General features: G+C 49.4%; 1 protein-coding gene and 1 pseudogene across 1 annotated transcript; both read left to right on the forward strand.

Annotated features, from left to right (window-relative positions):
* Window positions 1-375: 375 nt before the first annotated feature.
* On the forward strand, window positions 376-20599 carry LOC122419726 (myeloid-associated differentiation marker-like). The gene is made up of 2 exons (XM_043434526.1): window positions 376-2923; window positions 20432-20599. The coding sequence occupies exon 1, from the start codon at window positions 1677-1679 to the stop codon at window positions 2616-2618; it is 942 nt and encodes a 313-aa protein (XP_043290461.1). The 5' UTR covers window positions 376-1676; the 3' UTR covers window positions 2619-2923; window positions 20432-20599.
* Window positions 18249-20436, forward strand: LOC122419725 (annotated as a pseudogene).
* Window positions 20600-21012: the final 413 nt, after the last annotated feature.

The following is a 21012-nucleotide window of genomic DNA, read 5'->3' on the forward strand; positions in this document are numbered from 1 at the left end:
TTCAGGCCCCTGTTCTCCTCTGTTCCAGCCCAGGCCCCTCCTCCATGGGGAAGGTTGGCTCCATGCCTGCATCCCTTCTGGGTCAGAAGACACCTACTGGGCTGCCTCAGGGCCACTGGAATCCACACCCCCTGACCCCCAGTCATCTCCAGTCTGTCACCACAGCCCCCACTCCAGTCCTGGGTGCATCCTCAGGGCTGTACGCTCCTAGGGGTCCAGCAGATGCCTCCTCTTTCAGCTCCTGCCCTTTAAAGGGGGCCAGTCATCCATCCATCCCCACCCCCTCCCTGGGATGCCCTGAAAGACTTCACATCAGAATCAGATATAGCATCCTTGTTCATTTCCAATCCCTTCTTCCCAGCTTGGAAGCTGCTAACCAGTCTCCCAGGCCAGGAGAATCCTCACTCAGGTAGGACTACTTCTAGATATTTCCAGACTCGCATCTGGATGGCAGTTTTGGAGCTTAAAAGCTAAACATTATGTTAATTTATTCTGTGGTTCCTCCAGGACACTCCACCTTGGAGTCATGCTGGGTTGGCGTCTCCCTGCCCCAGCGGGGAAGAGTCACATGGGAAGGCAAAATGCGGGGGAGGGGATTCAGAACAGTTTCTATTTTCTGTGTCATCTTGCCCCCACATCCCCACGGCCTTGCTCTCACCCTATGGCTCCTCCGTTTAATCTCTGAAGCTGCCCTCCTCCAGGTGGAACTGTGTCCCCTCAGATGGCAGTTCCTTCTAGTGATGGCTCCTGGGAGGACAGGCCAGGACACGTGTGTCTCCAGGTTGCTGTGGAAGGAGGCTGTGGCCCTGAAGGTGTGTCCTGAGTCTCAGAGCCCCAAGCTTTGGTCCTGGGCTCCCACCCATGGCCTGGCTGACCTGCTGAACTGTAACGCAAAGCACTCAAACCTACAGCTTTGGCATTTTCATCTGGATTTCCCACTCCTATCTACGGGGCAACCTCAGGGAAACACTTAACTACCCAGCTTCAGTTTTCTCATCTGTAAAATGTGGTCAGCAGTACAATCCAATATCCCATTTCAGAAACCTTTGGGTCTGCTCCAGAATTCAGAATTTTTCAGCTCCAGATAGGTGACATGGTGTATCTACTCTATATGATATCACACTCACGGGGGTCTGAAAGCACCTTGTAATCAGATATATTAGTGTTTCTGCAACTGAACTTTTGGACGTAAATTGTCCCATGTTTGTTCAGGTCAAAACTTGTTACCAAATGAATTTTTTCAAAATTCTTTTTTCAATTTTCATAGCCTTGAAGGGTTGGGGTTGCAGATAAAGACCAGCCTAACTTCTGTCTCCACAGATAAAGGTACACAGCTCGGAGAGATAAAATATTCATGGTTTGAGGCCAGACCAAACATGGCTATAAGGTTTGGGATAAGACAAGTCTCCTGACAAGGCCAAGGCTGATGGGTGGGAGGAAACATTCTGGAGCGGCTGTGCAGTTACCCGAGTGTCTGAGCCATTGGTTCCAACTCTGCAGATCCTGAGCCTCAGCCCTCACAGGGCCCTGAGGCTTTTCCAGGCGTCTTGACTCCAGAGCTGGATCTTTTTCTGGTGGGTCTCAGCAAAGACCACTGCCGTATGGACGACCTAGACCTGCACAACATCTCAACCTCCACATGACCAATCTCAGGCCTGGGCTCTCTGACCATCATCATGGGCTACTTCCTCCGCCTGCTGCAGCTGCTGTCCACCTGTGTGGCCTTCTCACTGGTGGCTGGTGTGAGCACTTTGCAGGTGGCCGCAGGTAACTGGTCCATATTTGTCTGGTGCTTCTGCTTCGTCGTGACCCTCATCATCCTCATAGTCGAGTTGTGTGGGCTTCAGCCCCGCCTCCACCTCTCCTGGGACGGCTTTCTCATCACCAGCGCCTCCTGTGCCACCTTCTTATGCCTCTCAGGCTCCATCGTCTTTGCCACCGCCTGCATCCAGTTGCTGCCTCACAGCCCCTTCGGCAACCATGCCATTGCGGTCACTGCCTTTTCCAGCCTTGCATCTCTGGCTTATGCTGCTGAAGTGGTCTGGACCTGCGCCTGGTCTGGAGAGTTCTCCTGCTCTGTGCTCACCTTGCCAGGCCTGCTTCACAGGCTGGAGATCTTCGTGGCCTGTGTCATCTTCGCCTTCATCAGCAGCCCCCACCTGTACGTGCACCAGCCGGCCCTGGAGTGGTGCGTGGCCGTGTATTCCATCTGCTTCCTCCTGTCAGCCGTGACCCTCCTGCTGAACTGGTACAACTGGGACAACAGGCTGCCTGTCCCCATCCCCCTTGTGCATTTGGGGCTGACCCTGCTCTCCGCCCTCCTCTATGCCTCAGCTGTGGTCCTCTGGCCACTCTACCAGTTCAATGGGGAGTTCGGCGGGCAGCCCCAGAGGTCCAGCGACGTGAGCTGCCATGATAAACTCACCTATTATATGTGCACTTGGGACCAGCGACTGGCTGTGGCCGTCCTGACAGCCATCAACCTGCTGATTTATGTGGTTGACCTGGTGGACTTGGCCCGCCGCTTTTTTTATCAGCTTCTGAGGCTCTGCACCAGGCCCCCCGATTCCCTCCTGTTGTCAGTGGAGGCATCTTCACCAAGCTCAGTCGTCCTCTGATGCCTCTTCCTGGCTCCCTCTCTCCCTCCTCACATCCTTCCCCATTCATATCACTCTCTTTTCTGTTTCCTTCCCTTCTTCTGCTGTGACTCCTTCCTGTCTGGTGTGGTTGCCCACATTCTCTTTTGTCTCTTTCTCTTGCTGTTCCATCTTTCCTATATTTTCTACTCTTTGTCCCTTTTCTGATCATTCTTAGTTTTCTCATCTCCTGTGTCCTGACCACCTCTTCCCATCTTCCTTCTTCTGATCCGTCAGGACCTGAGACTCCTTCCTTCTCTGCCCACCGCCCCCTCCCACCTCCTAAGGTGCTGACTCCACAGCACACAGCCCTCTGTGCAGCTGTTCACACTCCTGGCCTCTGGAGGCTCTGGTTGTCTGTCACCCTGGCTGTGTCTTAGTTGGTACAGATGTGTGGAGTGGGGTGAGTGCGGGTAGCTAGGGATTGGACCCCCTTTCTCCCAGTGGAGGGGGTTGTACAGTGTCATTGTTGTTCAGTCTCTCAGCCGTGTCCAACTCTTTGCGACCCCCATGGACTGCAGCACACCTTGCTTCCCTGTCCTTCACCATCTCCCGGAGCTTGCTCAAATGCAGTCCATTGAGTCAGTGATGCCATCCAACCATCTCATCCTCTGTTGCCCCCTTCTCTCCTGCCTTCAATCTTTCCCATCATCAGGGTCTTTTCTAATGAGTCGGCTTCTTTTTAAGTTAAAACAAAATCTCTGGGGGTTGATAATTTCCAGTGGGTGGGAGTCTTGAAGCAGAGACCTTGGGTCCCTGGGCCCCACCGAGTGCTCAGCCCCACCTGAGATTGGCTCCAGAATTTTTGCAGGCTCACTAAACCCACTGCCTAGAGGGCTTCTTAGAGGAAGTTGTGATGACTTCTATCCCAATTACTTTCTGGACATAGAAGTAGGAGCTGGCAGAGAACCCCAGGGTCTTGAAGACATCTGTCTGCAGTGTTGGTGAGGGGCAGCAATGTGGCCCTCCTGCCTCAGTGATCAGAACAGCAGGTCCTGCCTCTGCAGGGAGAAGAGTGTGGCCCCTGCAGCCTTAAAGGTGATGTTAGCCTGGATTTTTTGTTTCTTTATTTTTACTGATCAGGAAGGCAAAAATTAGTGAATATCCCTATTCCTAAAGGGGAAGTTTCTTTTCATTCTTTTTCCCAGTGGGGTTACTTCAGAGGGTGGAAATTGCCTCTGCCATAGTGAAAGGAATTACAACCCTGACTGATGCACATAGAAGTATGATTCTGTGTGTCAGTGGCTTTCTGTGATGCCTCCTGCTTCTCTGGGATTCATGAATAAGATGGTCTATATGAATATATAAGTATGTATATCTTATTCCCAGGAGCTCCTGGTTTCCACCAACCCCCTGCTGTCAATCATAGAGAAAATCTTGTCCCTTCTCCACAACCACGATGTACTTTTTTAACCTCAATATTAAGATAAAGGAAAACAAAACAAAACAATGCCTCCTCCCCTCCTCACCAATCAAGAGATCCTAATTAACCCAAATTGATCTAGAGCTCAGAAGAGGCCTTGCAGATTTCCCTCCTCACCCACCCAACCCTGGGTGGGTCCCTGGTGGGATCCCTCCCACTGTCTCCCCACCATCACCTGAGTTAGACCTTAGGGAGTGGACCATCTCTGGGAAACTAGAGTTTAGGCCACACCCCAATGCCCAATATCCCATCAGATAACTCTTAAAAGGCTCCTGCCAGCTCCTAGATGTCTTTCTTTAATAGTTTGTGCCAGGGACTTCCCTGGTGGTTCACTGGTTGAGACTCCTGGCTTCCACTGCAAAGGGAGTGGGTTCTATACTTGGTCCGGGAACTAAGGTCCCACCTGCCGTTCAGCGCAGGCAAAAACATTTTTTTAAAAAGAGTTGTGTGCCTGTGTGCACGCACAGCGTGTTTGCCTATGTATGAGCATGCGTGTCCGTGTGCATGCTGGCATTGGCACCAGCAGCCTTTTGTATAACTGTGGTGAGGAAGTCACCCCAGACTTTCTTCCTCTCCTGTTCTCAGCCACAAAGCCTCAGAGCCCAGCATAGTAGCTTCACCAGGGCCAGAGGGGCCAGGCAAGCAGAGCTGTGGGGGGGGAGGGGTAGGACCCCCACTGCTGCCCCTAACTCCTGTACTGGGATGAAGCATGTGATCTTCAACCAGTGGCAGGTGGGGTGAATGGGGAGGGCTCCCAGGAGGTGGTCCCTATCATGAGAAAATCTTAAGAAGGACTAAAAAAATTTATATTTAAGGCAAGATGAAAATTTCAGCATAAAATTGTTCTTTGACCATTTGCGCCTCCTCCCTCCTCTTTAGAGTGCATTGTACATCTGCAGTATGTGTTAACCAACCTCTCTGCTCAGCCATAAAGGTGATCTTTTCTTCTTATGGCCTCCGCAACATAACTCCTTAGAAGATTAACACAATTTATGACCTTATTAATGTCATAGCTGTATTATTTGTATTCTGCCTATTTTACAAGATTATTGTTTCTTGCATTGCCAAATGTGTGATTGAGCCTCTGGTAAAAAATAATGTTGACCTGAAATGATTGACCTGATGTATACTCTATAAGATGCTTGACTGTCATAGTGTGACTCTAGATATGGGAAGAGGCAATAGGAAAGAGCCATTTTTTGGAGCTGACAGCCTTGTAAGACAGGTTGTCCCAAGGATTAAGGCTACTGTTACCACGACTGGGTGAATAATAGCACTTGAGTGACTAGGAATAGACATTCTTAGTGACCCGCGACAAAATGGCCACAAAATGCTTCCTAAATCCTGGTCAAAATTAAGATAAAAAACGAGAGGACTGTGAAATAAAAAATGTCACCCACCACTCAGTTCTACAAGAATCAAGTAATTAGCCACCATAGTCACTGACCTACAATCCACCCTGGAAGGGATTTAGGTCGAACATTAGGATGAGACACTGTGATTTATTAAATTGGACCTCAGATAACAAGAGTTTTTCAAGAGAAATCTTTATGAACCCAGTTTCTTGCATCTTCCCATACTTAGAAAAGCACTAAAACCGTTAACTAAGGGAGCTATTCCTCATGAAGAGCAGTTAACATTCTACCAAAACTATGTGCTTGGTTGCATGTACCCCTTTCCTGAAATCACATACATACTGGCCTCTCCCCTTACCTCTTCAGAACAGTTTCATAGCTTCCAGAAAGATTGTTGCTCGGGTCATATTCCTTGTTGTTGCTGTTTAGTTGCTCAGTTGTCCAACTTTTTCGACCCCATGAACTGTGGCCCGCCAAGTTCCTCTGTTCATGGGATTTTCCAGGCAAGAATACTGGAGTGGGTTGCCATTTCCTTCTATAGGGGATCTTCCCGACCCCAGGATCAAACCTGCACCTCCTGCATTGGCAGGTGGATTCTTTACAGCTGAGTTCAAATAAAAAACTCCACTTCTTTCTTAGATTGATTAATGATTCATTTTTCACCAACAAAAGCAAGCATACACAGACCTCACCAGGCTTCCTTGATGGTTCAGTGGAATCCCAGAGTGAGACAGAGGCAGATCTGGGGTCCACGTTTGGGTTCACAGTCACATGTGGTCCTGCCTCCAGTCCAGTGGCCCCACCTCTGGCTGTGGTCTGGTCCCCTTAGGGATGAACCATGAGGAGAATGAAGAGCAGAATCCAAGAAATCTGGTTTCTAGTTCTAGTTCCACCACCATATAACAGATGAGTCTTGTCCCTGATCTGAATTTCAGCTTCCCATTTATAAAATGAGGAGTTTGGGCTTAAATCATAGTTTTTGAGTTGTGCTTTCCAGAGCCCTTGGTTTCTGGTGAGGTGATGGGAGTTGAAAATAGGTTGTTGGCCTCACCTACCACTTTCTCTAACCATAGCATCCTGGTGAGAATCAAGGTCCCACTCAAGATCTCACTTGAAAATAATTGAAAAGATTGGAAACAACTCACATGGTCATGTTTAGGATGCTGGTTAATAAACCAAGGTGTAGACAGAAGAGGGAAAACTATACAGCTGGGAAAAATGAGGATGCTCTCAAAATAATGATAAAGAAAATTTCCAGGATACCCTAAGTAAAAATAGTAAGATACAGAACAATGCATTATATTCTTTTTTAATGTAATGAGAGTAGGAGAAATAAAAAATAAACCTGTCTGTACTTGATCTGTATCATGAAGCACTGGAAGGGCTCCCATGAGTGCAATGGAGCAGTCACTACCTGGTACTGATGAGAGAGGGTAACTGAGGGGAGAGTGCATGGAGCCAATTGTGGAAGTGAGGTTTCTCAATATGTGGCTTTTTAGAGCATTTTGATTTTGAAACATGTAAGTAAATTACCTTTAAGAAAACAAAATTTAAGTTTGAAAAATAGACCAAGTGGAGAAGAAGGATCAGGGGAGGAATAGTTGGCAAATGGTCTCCATGTTCCTTGCAGCCTTGATGAACAGGCTGGTGGAGGAGCTGAGAGATGCCTGCATGGGCCTGTCTCCAAAGGCAGAGGGAAGGGAGGTGCCTTAGGTCCAGGGGCCTGGGGAGGGGGAGCTGTGGCCCCGAAGCCCACCTGTTGGATTCCCAGGGCCTCTCACAGCCCTTTAGCAGAAACAGCTGATGGAGAAGCCCTCTGGTGCCCAAGCCTCAGGCCCTTCTCTTGCTCCTTGCCTGGCCTGGGCTCCCTGCCTCCCAGGACAGTGGCCCTACCCTTGCTCCTCTGGCCTCCTCCATGCAGAGTGTTTCCAACTGATGCTCCCCCAGACTGTGGTCTGAGCCACATCCAGAACAGAGCCCGCGGCACAGATTTTCCCACTCTGGCTCTGACCAGCTTCTTGGAAAAATCACAGAGTCAGCGTTTCTCAATTCTCCTATGAGTGGAGAGAAGAGGGACCCCTCTCTCCTGCAGTCTCAGGCACCTGGCTGTCCACCCTGGTTGGGGGCGGCAGTATTGGCTGCCAATGCATGTGGCCCTTGGCTGCGTGGCTGTCTGCTCTCAAAGGTCCCCGTAGAGAGGCTGGTGGGTGGAAAGAGGATAGTTATGTTCCATTAGCCCCTGCCTAGAGTCTCCACACTCTCTCTGGCGTTTTCTGGCTGGCTTTCCAACAGAAAGTGGTCTAGTTGTTGCAGAACCTCTGGTGGGTCCAGCCAGAGCAGGACACACAAGAGCCAGGAGATGATTCCTGGACCTGAGAAAAGTGAGAAGGGGCTCTGCATTTCCTGAGGTTCTATTACCTGCTGAGCTTTGCAGGGTGAGAGACCTGTATTTAAATCCAGGCTCTGTCAGGGAGTAACTGTGACTTTGTTTAAATTACATTATGTACTCTTTGAGCCTTAGTTTCATCATCTATAAAATGGGGATGACAATAATAATCTCCCTAAAGAGAAAATGAATAAATGTAATAAGTCACCAAATCAGATGGTTAGTATGAAAAAATATTGGTTACTCTCTTCCTCTGGGTATAAATTGCAAGGTGAATGCCAAGCTGAATTTAAGATCCTAACCCCCCATGACAGGGTTCAAATCCCAGCTCTGCCACTTAAACCTGTGTGATCTTGGCCAGTTGACCTTCCTGTGCCTGTGAAAATGGGGACAGTGAGGACCTAGTTCATTGACTGCTGGCAGGAACAAATGAATCAGAACAGAGCTTGATCTGCAGTGAGCACAACACGTGTGACCTTTGTAACTGTTGTGTCCACAGCAGTCCCGCTGCAGCCCAAGTCCTCAGGGCCCCTTTCTCAGCCGACAGAACCTATGAGCTGTAACTTGAGGTCTCTTCTGGAACCAGGCTGGGAGGGTGAGGATTCATCACAGTTGGTCTTTTCAGGGTCTGCATCTAACCAAGGGTGGGGAGGTGGGGTGGGGAGCTCAATTCAAGCCCATGCTCTCACCTCCACTCCAGCATATGTTTCCATAAATCCCCCCAGTGTTTTGTCTGGAGGGAGAGTAAGCTTGCTCTCCACAAAGTTCTCTAAAACAATCCATCTGGATAACCAGGCTGTTCATGGGATGGGAGTCCCTCAGGGCTCCTCCCCTCCCTACATTAACCCCAACAAGCCTTAAGGCCAATGACAGCTCTTAGCACGACTGCCAAGGGAAGTCACTCCCTGGTCCCAGCTGCAGCCCGCCTGCCCCTCAGGCTCCTGGCTGCCCACTGCTGTCTGCAGCATGCCATCCCTCAGGCCACCAGGTGACCACAGTGGTCCATGTCCATGTTGAGCCAGGGCCAGCTGCCCATCAGCCCAGACCACTGCCCCCAGTTACACTCTTGTTACTAGTCTGGGACCACTCCTTATGCAAATCCCTTAAAACAAAAAGAGCTTGTTCTTTCTGGTACTTTGGGCAGAAGGAAGCACTACCAGAATATTCTATTTCTTGAAACTGTCAGAGGCCAAAACAGTCTGAGATCCTTCCATCATCTCTCTTATTCTCTGCCCCCCTCCCATAGGACTCTGATACCCCAACTTTCTCCTCCACCCACCCCAAACTCAGTTTAAGCTTTGTTCTAATGTAAACCAGACTTGCTCAAATACAGGCATATAAACACATCATTTTCTGTATCTTCAAGCAAATAGGGCAGCACAAGCACCAGTCCATTCATAGAAATCATAACTTTGTATTGAAACATGACATGTTATGGATATATTATGATGGCCCTATTTGGATGGATGGATCACAGGTGAGTCTTTCTTCAAGGCTGCCTTTCACCAGGCCGCCCCCCAACCCATCACATTATTGTCTTTGACCCTCACACTAACCTGGAATGGTTATTATTATCCCTTGTCTACACATCAGGAACCAGAACATCAACAGGGCTAGAGCCCAGGACCTCCCAGCCTGGGAGCCACTGAGCGGGCCTGGCCTCCAGCCTCTGCCAGCCAGGTCCTGCCCTTCCTGTGGATGCACCTCGGGCCAGGCTCCTGGGCTTCCAAACAGCAGGGGAGCCTCAGCCTGGTCGCTGTCTTCCAGCCTTTCCTTCCCTTAGAGGACAGATGCTAACTCACATAGAGAGGATTCTCATTGCAAATCCACCCCTCGTTACATAGACTCCAGTGAGTCCCGGTGCAGTTGACCGAACCACTAGGCCCTACCAGCTCACTCCCCTGCGGCCTGAGCTCTTCAGGCAGAATAATTCCAGCCTCCACTGAGGACCCTATGGGGGGCAGAGCTGGGACTGACTGGCAGGGGTGTCTGTACCCCTCTCCCTCTGTTCCTGCCCCAAATCTCAGGGGATGGGAATCCTGGCTCCTCTCCTTTCAAGGAAGGCTGACCCTTTGGAAGGAACTTGGGCTGGGAGTCAGGGAGCCTGCGGTCACCTTCCAGGCCAAGCTGCACCACTGCTCTGGCTGCCCTGAGCCTCAGCTCACGGGTGAGTGAGGGCTTCTCGAGGGTCCTGGAGCTTTCCCCTATTCATATTAAAGACCCAGCCCCTCACATCTCCTGCCAAAGTGACTCTCAGGCTGATTCCGCCTGCAAGTCAGCGTTAGAGAGAGATGGTTCAAGGGCTCTACCTGGTGGCCACTCACAGCCAGACAGGCAGCCCTGATGGCCCTATTTGGATGGATGGATCACAGGTGAGTCCCTGGTGGCCACTCACAGCCAGACAGGCAGCCCTGATGGCCCTATTTGGATGGATGGATCACAGGTGAGTCCCAGCAGTTTCCAAGGTTCATAAAAATCATAATTGAGGAGGTCAGGACCCTGACCCTGGGAGACAGGGCAGGAGAGAACCCTGAGAATTCAATCTGCCAGTCCTCTCACACCTGGTTCCCGGGTGTCAGTGGTGGGAATAGGAACCACCGTCATTGTAAAACTGTCTGAAAAGCACTGGCATTGCTGTCAGATGGGACTAGATTTCAATCCCTTGAGTTCTTAACTTCAGCCCAGTAGTGGGCTGTTTAGGACTCGGCCTACAGGGCTGTGTCCTCTCTCTGCATGAATAGGCAGCCAAGGTAGATGGTGGGGTGAGGTTGGACCAGTGAGAAGAGTCCCCCTGGTGGTGTTCAGTCTCATCCGTGGCTGCACATCTCAATGGCCTTATGTGGGCAGTGCTTCTCAAAGTGTGGTCCCTGGACCAGCAGCAAGGCATCAACAGGAAATTTGGGGGACTGCAGATTCCTAGGTTCCCCCACCAAGACCTGCTGAGTCAGAAGCTCTGGACGGGGCCCAACAGACCCCAGGTGATGCTGAACCTAGTGCAGTGAGAGAACGCTGTGCTCACGTACCAGGGGACGCTGAGAAGGCACCATAGGTGATTTGAGTGTCTTATGCATCAGAATCACCTCTGGAGGTGGAAATACTAACCAGTGCCTGCCACACCCCCACTGCCCCACCCCAGTGATTCTTGACCTCGTAGCAGAGGGCAGTGGCTCTCCTAGACTGGCCTCTGGTCTACAGAAGAGTCATCAGTTATTGCCACTTGGTGGCTGCTTGAGCTATGACAGGCATGGCGCTGTGGGCTCTGTGTGGAACGTCTCCCAAGAACCCTATGAGTTGTTAGACTCTCTTGCTTCACAAATGGAGAAACTGAGGCACAGAGAGGTTGAGTAACTCAGCCTAGGTTACACAGCTACTAAATGACAGCTTTCCAAACTGCTCAGATGCCAGAGTCCACCACTTTTTATTCCTCATTTTACAAATGAGAGGAGGGATGAGGTGCTGAAGGTCACCAGGGGACACCCATCACTCCTCCTGCACCTTTGCCTGGAACCTCCCCAGTGCGGGGGCACCAATATCAAGATGGGCTGAATTGACCTCTGAGCTGGGTGTCACCCCCAGGAAATAATGCCTACCTCCTGAGCATAGATACAGCTGGAAAAGGGAGGGGGAGCCGGGGGTGTTAATTAAGTCACCAAGACTTCTCCTGGACCCACAGGATTCAAGATGTTAAGGAAATCGACACTCACCCCCATCCCAGCTCAACTGTTCATTGCCCTCTTAGCGCTGGGCAGTGTCCGCTGACACCCAGCTCAGAGAGAAGAAATAAAAAGACAAGAGGAGGATCTGGAGTAGAGAGCATATGGAGCCATGTTAATGCTAAAAATGCACTGCTCAAAAGCAAAAGAGTTGCTGTCCTGAAAAGACAAAGGTCTCTAGTCCTTGGGGAGGGGATGAAATCCACCAGGCAGGAAGCACTCACTGTTATCGAATTCTACTGGAGATCCAGTAGAACTCCATGACTGCCCTGGCGTCTTCCACTGAGTTGTCCTGTAGACACAGGACAGAGAGGGGACAGGGGGCTGAATCCAGGCACCATGGGACCTGGGCCTTTCCTGCTCACATCCTGAGTCCAGGGCTGAAGTGGGTCAGGGTTGAGTCTCCCAGGCCCCTGACACCCTGGACTCGGCAGGTGTCTGGAGCAGGCCTGGCTTCACCCATGAGCCCGAGGCCCAGGCAGGGCCAGGCACAGAACCGGTCCTGAGGCCGGGTGTGCCCTCCAGGGGCTCCCATCTGCTGGGTGGGGCGGGGCCCTGCAGACTTGGCCTCAGACCCAGAGGGGCTGGAGCAGTTCTCACAGGAGCCCAGGGTCGGAGAACGTGGACAGAGATGTTTCTAGAGTGCTCCTTACTCAGCACATTGAGAAAAGGGCTCTTCAGTGAATCCAGGAGCTGACACTCTGTCCTGGGTCCCTGGTGCCATAAGTCCTGCAGAGGGGCCCAAACTCAGGTCCATCCCCTGCCTCCTGCACGTTCCGGCTTCCCAGACAAGACCCCGACTCCTCAGACTGGGGCTTGGGCTCTCCCCTCTCTTGCCTTCTCCATTAAGATACACCTGCACCCTCCACTCAGACCTGGTGTCCTGTATGTTCCCTGTCCTCCATCCCTGCTCAGGACACCTGCCCTTCTCTCTGACACTCCCCACAGATGTGCTGATGGTCAGGTCATGGGCCTCCTCCCCTTCAACCAAGAGTCTCTCAAGAATGAACCGGACCTTGTTTACCCGGATCCTCAGCCTCTGATCCAGAGCTGGTGATTCATAAACATCCACTGAACTGGAAGGGCCCACATGTGGCTGCAACTCCTAATGTCCAGCCTGCGTCCCTGGGCCCTTCCATCTCAGTGAGCTCCCAGCCCCCAGCACATACTTGCCCCCGCCTGGGGCTTTGAGGGGCCGGCTCATCCAGTGTCTTTGAGCTCAAGATCCCTCTCTCTGTTTTTGGAATGCCCATCATTGCATACTGAGGCTTCTTTGTGAGTAAATGTTAGTCCTCTGGTTACATCTCAGCAATACTTTCCCATTGAGTCCCAAATACTTAATGTGGCACCCAAGGCTGTGAATGATTGCCCCTGCCAGATTCTGCCCCCCCACCCCCACCCCTGTCTCTATCTCTCTCTCCTGCATCTGACAGGATCCAGACTATGTACTCCTTATGAGAATCTAATGCCTGATCATCTGAAGTGGAGCTGAGGTACTGATGCTAACACTGGAGAGTGGCTGCCACTGTCTTTCATCACCCTCAGTGGCACTGTCTATTTGTAAGAAACAAGCTCAGGGCTCTCACTACTTCTGCATTATGGTGAGTTGTATCACAATGCAATAATAATAGAAATAGAAATAAAGATAATAATACAAATAAAAAGGTAAAAATAATAATAATAATAATAGAAATAAAGTTCACAATAAATGCAACGTGCTTCAATCATCCTGAAACCACAGCCTTCCCTCTGGTCCGTGGAAAAATCATCTTTCACAAAACAGGTCCCTGGTGCCAAAAAGTTTGGGGACTGGTGCTCCAGAGGACTCTCTTGTCTATATGGGGACCTCTGGCATTTGGAAGATCCACAAGGGGAGCCCTGAGTATGAGCCCAGGACTCTGCTCACCCACACCTGAGAGAAAGGTGGTGTAAGAATCAACTGACTTACTCCTCCAAGGCCGCTTTCTGCTCTGTGCTCTGTGGATCCACTCATGTCCTGGGATGGGTTATAGGAGGGCTACAGAGCCCTCATAGTGAGTGCAACATTTCCAGGGTATGTGCATGCATATTTTTGGTATAGTCATATTCTCAAAGAGATTTTTGTGTCATAAAAGGTTAAGAGTTTCCAAGAGGCTCTTTCATGTCTTCTGAAGAAGTAGGGTCTCCTAATATTGCTGAACCAAACCGAGTAAGTGAGGGAGTGTGGATCTGAGAATCTCTTTGTGTTTTCCATCTGGAATAGTAACTTCCCTTGGCATCAGGAGAAGCTCATTCAGAAAAACCTTGTAACCTCTCTGAGCATTTAATTACCCCAGATTGTTTCCTTCCCAAACCACAGCGTCAGAGCATCCCTGAGTGGAGAGACCACTTTAGGATTTCAATTCAGTCCTCTACCTTATAACCGAACCCTGATCTCACCACTAACTTTGTACATAGTAATACTTCTTAAGGCCCACTTGACTTTACACTCCGGCGTGTCCACCTCTAGGTGAGGGATCACACCATCATGTCTAAGACCTTTTTTTGTATAGTTCTGTGTATTTTTGCTACCTCTTCTTAATCTCTTCTGCTTATGTTAGGTCTTACCATTTCTGCCCTTTATTGTGCCCGTCCTTGCATGAAATGCTCCCTTGATCTCTCCAATTTTCTTGAAAAATTCTCTAGTCTTTCCATTTTATTGTTTTCCTCTGTCTCTTTGCATTTAAGAAGACCTTTTCTATTTCTCTTTGTTATTCTCTGGAACTCTGCATTCAATTGGGTGCATCTTTCCCTTTCTCCTTTGCCTTTTGCTTCTCTTCTTTCCTCAGCTATTTGTAAGGTCTCTTCAGACAACCACTTTGCCTTCTTGCATTTCTTTTTCTTTGGGACAATTTTGGTCACTGCCTCCTGTACAGTGTTACAAACTTCCATCCATAGTTCTTCAGGCACTCTGTCTATCAGATCTAACCGCTTGAATCCATTCATCACCTCCACTGTATAATCACAAGGGATTTGATTTAGGTCATAACCGGATGGCCTCATGGCTTTCCCTACTTTTCTTCAATCTGAGCCTGAATTTTCTAATAATGAGCTGATGATTTGAGCCCCAGTCAGCTCCAGGTCTTGTTTGCTGACTGTATAGAGCTTCTCTGTCTTCAGCTGCAAAGAACATAATTAATCTGATTTCAGTATTGACCATTTGGTGATGTTCATATGTAGAGTCATCTCTTGTGTTGTTGGAAAATGGTGTTTGCTATGACCAGTGTGTTTTCTTGACAAAGCTGTTAGCCTTTGCCCTGCTTCATTTTGTACTTCACAGCCAAAATGTGTTGGCCTCTTATCCCGGGTGTCTCTTGAATTCCTACTTCTGTATTACAATCCCATATGATGAAAAGGGCATCTTCTTTTGGTGTTAGTTCTAGAAGGTGTTGTAAGTCTTCATGCTGCTGCTGCTAAGTCACTTCAGTCATGTCCGACTCTGTGCAACCCCATAGATGTCAGTCTACCAGGTTCCCCCGTCCCTGGGATTCTCCAGGCAAGAACACTGGAGTGGGTTGCCATTTCCTCCTCCAAAACAAGAAAGTGAAAAGTGAAAATGAAGTGGCTCAGTTGTGTCTGACTCTTAGCGACCAGGTTCCTACGTCCATGGGATTTTCCAGGCAAGAGTACTGGAGTGGGGTGCCATTGCCTTCTCCATAAGTCTTCATAGAATTGGTCAACTTCAGTTTCTTCAGTATCAAGGGCTGGGCCTAGCCTTGGATTATCATGATGTTGAATGGCTTGCCTTAGAAATGAACCAAGATCATTCTGTCATTTTTGAGACTGCACCCAAGTGCTGCATTTTGGACTCTTCTGTAAGTTAGTAAGATAAACTAAAACATCTTAGGAAGTTTGGTAGATTTCTAATTGTGTTGTCTATTATTAAGTTGTAGAATTTCTATCTATTTTCTTGATACTAGAGATGAATAATACACTCCTTGTCATATTTTTAAAAAGTTTCCAGAAATGCTTGCCTACTTCCTGCTCTAGAGCATGATGACCACATGGATCCCAGGACCCCTGGCCATATCCTGTGTCCCCCAGTGTCTGAGACTCACAGGGGAGGATCCACTGATCTAAAGAAAGGTGATCAGTCCAAACACCCACAGGAGGCAGGAGGGAAGGAAATAAGTAAAGGGGATGGAGAGGACTAGGGCCCCTGGAGAGGACCAGCTGCACCTGTTGGGGTTGGTGGAAAAGCAAGATGCTGTGTGCATGACATGGTCTCATGTTTATAAAACAAGAAGGAAAAAAGAGACAGATATGCTCTACAAACATGTGTGCTTGTCTGTACCCACATATCTACATATGATGTCAGAGCATGTGAAAGGTGTTGAAGGCTCTACATGAGGTTGAGGACATGGATGTTCCCTGGGTGGAGGGACAGATGCTCCTGTGAGCAGGCTAGGTAGCCTGGCCATGCCCAAGAGGGAAAACCAGGACATGTGAGATAATCATCTGTTGCTGTTCAGTTGCTCAGTTGTGCCCAACTCTTTGCGACACAATGGACTGCAGCACGCCAGGCTTCCCTGTCCTTCCCTGTCTCCTGGAGCTTGCTCAAACTCCTATCCATTGAGTCAGTGATGCCATCCAACCATCTCATCCTCTGTCGCCCCCTTCTCCTTCTGCCTTCAATCTTTCTCAGCATCAGGGTCTTTTCTAATGAGTCAGCTCTTTACATCAGGTGGCCAAAGTATCGGAGCTTCAGCTTCAGCATCAGTCCTTCTAATGAATATTCAGAATTGATTTCCTTTAGGATTGACTGGTTTGATCTCCTTGCAGTCCAAGGGACTCTCAAGAGTCTTCTCCAACACCACAGTTCAAAAGCATCAATTCTTCAGCGTTCAGCCTTCTTTACGGTCCAACTCTCACATCTGTACATGACTACTGGAAAAACCATCAGTTCAGTCGCTCAGTCATGTTGGACTTTTAGTGACCCCATGGACTGCAGCACACCAGGCTTCCCTGTCCATCACCAGCTCCCAGAGCTTGCTCAGACTCATGTCCATCGAGTCGGTGATGCCATCCAACCATCTCATCCTCTGTTGTCCCTTCTCCTCCTGCCTTCAATCTTTCCCAGCATCAGGGTCTTTTCCAATGAGTCAGTTCTTCGCATCAGGTGGCCAAAGTATTGGAGTTTCAATTTCAACATCAGTCCTTCCCTGGAAAAACCATAGCTTTGACTATATGAACCTTCGTTGGCAAAATAATGTCTCTGCTTTTTAATACACTGTCTCTGTTTGTCATAACTTTTCTTCCAAGGAGCAAACGTCTTTTAATTTTGTGGCTGCAGTCACCACCTGCAGTGATTTAGGAGCCCAAGAAAATAAAACATCTTTTAGTTTAGTTCTTTTAAAATAGTTTTGCTTTGTGTCAATTATACATCAGAAGAAGAAAATATAGAAAATACTAAACAAAGATGACAGTGAAAATCAGTATAAATGGCATAGCAGCTGATTTTATGAGACTCGTAAAGGATCTGGAAATCTGGATTTTCATATGCAATGAAAAAACATTGCATCTATCAAACACTTCGGGAAGAAATAAAACCAATTCTATACCATCTCTTCCTGAAAACACTGTGAAGGAACACCAAACAAATCCCTGGGCCACTTCCAGGACACACAGGTTTGCAAGCCTTGATCTGGAACAAATCAAGCTTGCATGTGCTTATGTCCAGAGTGGGGCCAGGGCCATATGGGTCCTCTTTGAGGGGGAGGGGAAGGGGAACAGGTAGCTGGCATGATTCCAGTGTGGTCAGGTGCCAGATCCCCTGTAAGCCCTTCATACAGCTTCATTCATTAAATTGACATATAGTAGGTATTAAGCCCATTGCACACATGAGAAAACTGAGACTCTGTACAGTAACTTACCAGTTTCCTCCACACCCCACAGCCTCCCTGAAACTCTGAGCGTCAATCTCAGCTCCTCCTCCTTCCTCTGTCCCTGCCATGACCTTCCCGGCTCCCAGTCTTCCAGTCCACATGCCTGGCTGCAGGGCAGACAGGGCTCAGCCACACCAAGGCTGTGCTCTGATGGGAGCACCACGTCCAGGTTCACAATTAGAGTGGAGGAGGGACTGCTGGAGAATCCCAGGCAAACCTCCTACTTTTCAGGTGGGGGAACTGAGGCCCAGAGAGGGCACAGCCTTGTCCAGGGTCACCCAGCTAGAAACTCCATGCCTCTCCTTCTCCAGTGCCTCCCTCTGTGCCATTAAATGGAGCCAAAGCCTCCCCATCAGCATCAGACACAGCATTCTTGTTCATTTCCAATCCCTTCTTCCCAGCTTGGAAGCTGCTAACCAGTCTCCCAGGGCAGGAAAATCCTCACTCAGGTAGGAGTACTTCTAGATCTTTTCAGACTCACACCTGGATGGCAGCTTTGGAGCTTAAGAGCCAAACATTATGTTAGTTTATTCTGTGTTTCCTCCATGAGGCTCCACCTTGAATCATGCTGGGTTGGGGTTTCCCTGCCCCAGTGGGGAAAAGTCACATGTGAAAGCAAAATTGAGAGCAGGGGTTCAAATAGTTCCTACTTTCTGTGTTATCTTGTCCCTACGGCCTTGCTCTCACCCCATGGCTCCTCCCTGTTCACCCCTGAAGCTGCCCTCCTCCAGGTGGGGCTGTGTCCCCTCAGATGGCAGCTCCTTCTAGTGATGGCTGCGGGGAGTAGAGGCTGGGACATGTGTGTCTTCAGGTTGCTGTGGAAGGAGGCAGTGATCCTGAAGGTGTGTCCTGGGTTCCAGAGCACCAAGCTTTGGTCCTGGGCTCCTACCTGTGGGTCTGCTGACATGCTGGGCTGTAAAGGAAAGTGCTCACACCCACAGCTTTGGGATTTTTATCTGGGGTTCTCTTTTCCTAGGGTGTTGACATTAGGGAAGACACTTAAGTCCCCCAGCCTTAGTTTTCTCATCAATAAATGGGGTTAGCAGTACAATCCACAGTCCATTTTTTTTTTTAATCCTTGGGGTTAGATATGCTCCAGAATTCAAGATTTTTCAGCTCCAGACAGATGGCATGGTACATCTATTCTACATGACATCACACCCCACTGGGGTCTGAGAGCACCATATAATCATACACATTGGTGTTTCTGAAACTGAACTTTTGAACATTCACACTAAGGGAAATAAATAGAGATCATAAATTCTCTAATATCTGTTCAGGTCTAATTTTATTACCAAATAATTTTTAAAAAATTTGTTTTCAATGTTGAGAGACTTCAAGGGATAGGATTGCAGATAAGGACCATCCAACCCTGTGTTTCTGTAGATAATGCCACACAGCTCAGAGAGAGCCAAAGTGTTCATGGATTGTGGCCAGACCCAACCCAGCTGTGAGGTTTGGGATAAGACAAGTCTCCGGACAAGGCCAAGGCTGATGGGTGGGGAGAACCATTCTGGAGAGGCTGTGCAGTTACCCACGTGTCTGAGCCATTGGTTCCAACTCCGCAGACCCTGAACCTCAGCCGTCACAGGGCCCTGAGCCTTCTCCAGGCATCTGACTTGATCTGCCTCCAGAGCTGGATCTTTCTCTGATGGGTCATTAGTGAAGACCACTGCCATACTGGTGACTGTGACCTGCCGGATTTCACAACACCATGCCCACCAGGGCGACATCCCCAGAAAAGGATGAATGGGGCAAGGTGTGCTGCCTCCTCCATCTGCCACAGCTCTTCTCCACCTGCGTGGCCTTCTCCCTGGTGGCCGACATGGGCATTTGGAGAGGAGTCATAGGTGACTGGTCCATGTCCATCTGGTGCATCTGTTTTGCTGTGGCCCTCATCATCTCCATTGTTGAGTTATATGATCTCCCATCCTGGTTTCCTTTCTACTGGTACAGCCTCCCTGTTACCTATGCCTGCTATGCCACCCTCATCTGCTTCTCGGCCTCCATCATCTACTCCATTGCATATGTCCAGTTCCTGCCTTATGGTCCTTACTGGGACTGGGCCATTGCCGCCACTGCCTTCTCCTGCATTGCATCTGTGTTTTACGCCTTGGATGCGGCCTTCACATGGAACTGGTATGATCTCGATGACATCATGTGCTACATGCACACCATGCCAGGCCTGCTGAAGGTGCTGGAGACCTTTGTGGCTGGTGTCATCTTTGCCTTCATCAGTAGCCCCTCCCTGTACCTGCACCCTGTTGTGCCCCACACGCCCTGGTGTGGTGTGTGGCTGTGTACTCCGTCTGCTTCATCCTAGGAGCTGTGGTCCTCCTGTTGAAACTGAGTGAACGGGAATGTAGACTGTGCATCCCATACCCCATTTTCCAGCTTGTGCTCACCTTGTTTTCCATCCTCCTCTATATCAGCACTGTGATCCTCTGGCCTCTCTGCCAGTTCAATGAGGGGTTCGGGGGGCAGTCCCAGCGGTCCAGTGTTGTGAGCTGCAGTGATGAGCTCGCCTATGACATGTGATGTGCCTCTGGGATCGCCTATTGGCTGTGGCCATCCTGACAGCCATCAACCTGCTGATGTACATGATCAACCTGGTGTACTGGGCCCGCCAGGTTTCCGAAGGGACTGAGGATGTCTCCAGTGCTCCTCATTCTGTCCAGTCCTATCCCATGTCTTCACAGAGTGAAGACATCCTATGATGTCCTCTTCCTGGCTCCCCTCTCCCTCCTCACATTCTTTCCCATTCATCTCACTCTCTTTATGTTTCCTTCCCTCCTTCTGCTGTGTCTCCTTCTTGTTTTGTTGCCCACATCCCGTTTTGCCTCTTTCTCTTGCTTCTTTCATCTTTTTTACATTTTCTGCTTTTTTGCCCCTTTTCTGGTCATCCTTGGCTTTCTCATCTCCTGTGTCCTGACCACTTCTCCCCATTTTCCTTCTGATCCATCAGGGCCTGAGACGCCTTCCTTCTCTGCCCACCGCCCTCTCCCATCTCCTGAGGTGCTGACTCCACAGCACACAGCCCTCTGTGCAGCTGTTCACACCCTGGGCCTCCGGAGGGGCCTCATTACCAAAGCGTGTCTGTACCCCTGGTGGTGTCTTAGTTGGTGGTATTGGGGGGTGGGGGTTGGAGGTGTGGGGGTGGGTAGCTAGGGAATGGACCCCTCTTTATCCATTCTTCCATTGATGAACATTTAGGCTGCTTCCATGTCTTGGCTATTGCAAACAGTGCTGCAATGAATATTGGGGTGCATGTATCTTTCCAGATAATGTTTTTCTCCAGATATTTGCCTACGAATGTGATTGGAGGGTCATATGGTAGCTCTATTTTTAGTTTTTTAAGGAATCTTCATAGTGTTCTCTCGGCTTCCCTGATGGCTCAGGCAGTAAAGAATCCACCTGCAATGCAGGAGACCTGGGTTCGATCCCTGGGTTGAGATCCTCTGGAAAAGGGAATGGCTACCCACTCCAGAATTCTTGCCTAGAGAATCTCATGGACAGAGGCACCTGGCAGGCTACAGTCCATGGGGTTGCAGAGAGTCAGACATGACTGAACGACTTTCATATACTATTCTTCATAG

Source organism: Cervus canadensis, chromosome 17 (assembly GCF_019320065.1).
Source record: "Cervus canadensis isolate Bull #8, Minnesota chromosome 17, ASM1932006v1, whole genome shotgun sequence".
In the NCBI taxonomy this organism is placed as follows: domain Eukaryota; kingdom Metazoa; phylum Chordata; class Mammalia; order Artiodactyla; family Cervidae; genus Cervus; species Cervus canadensis.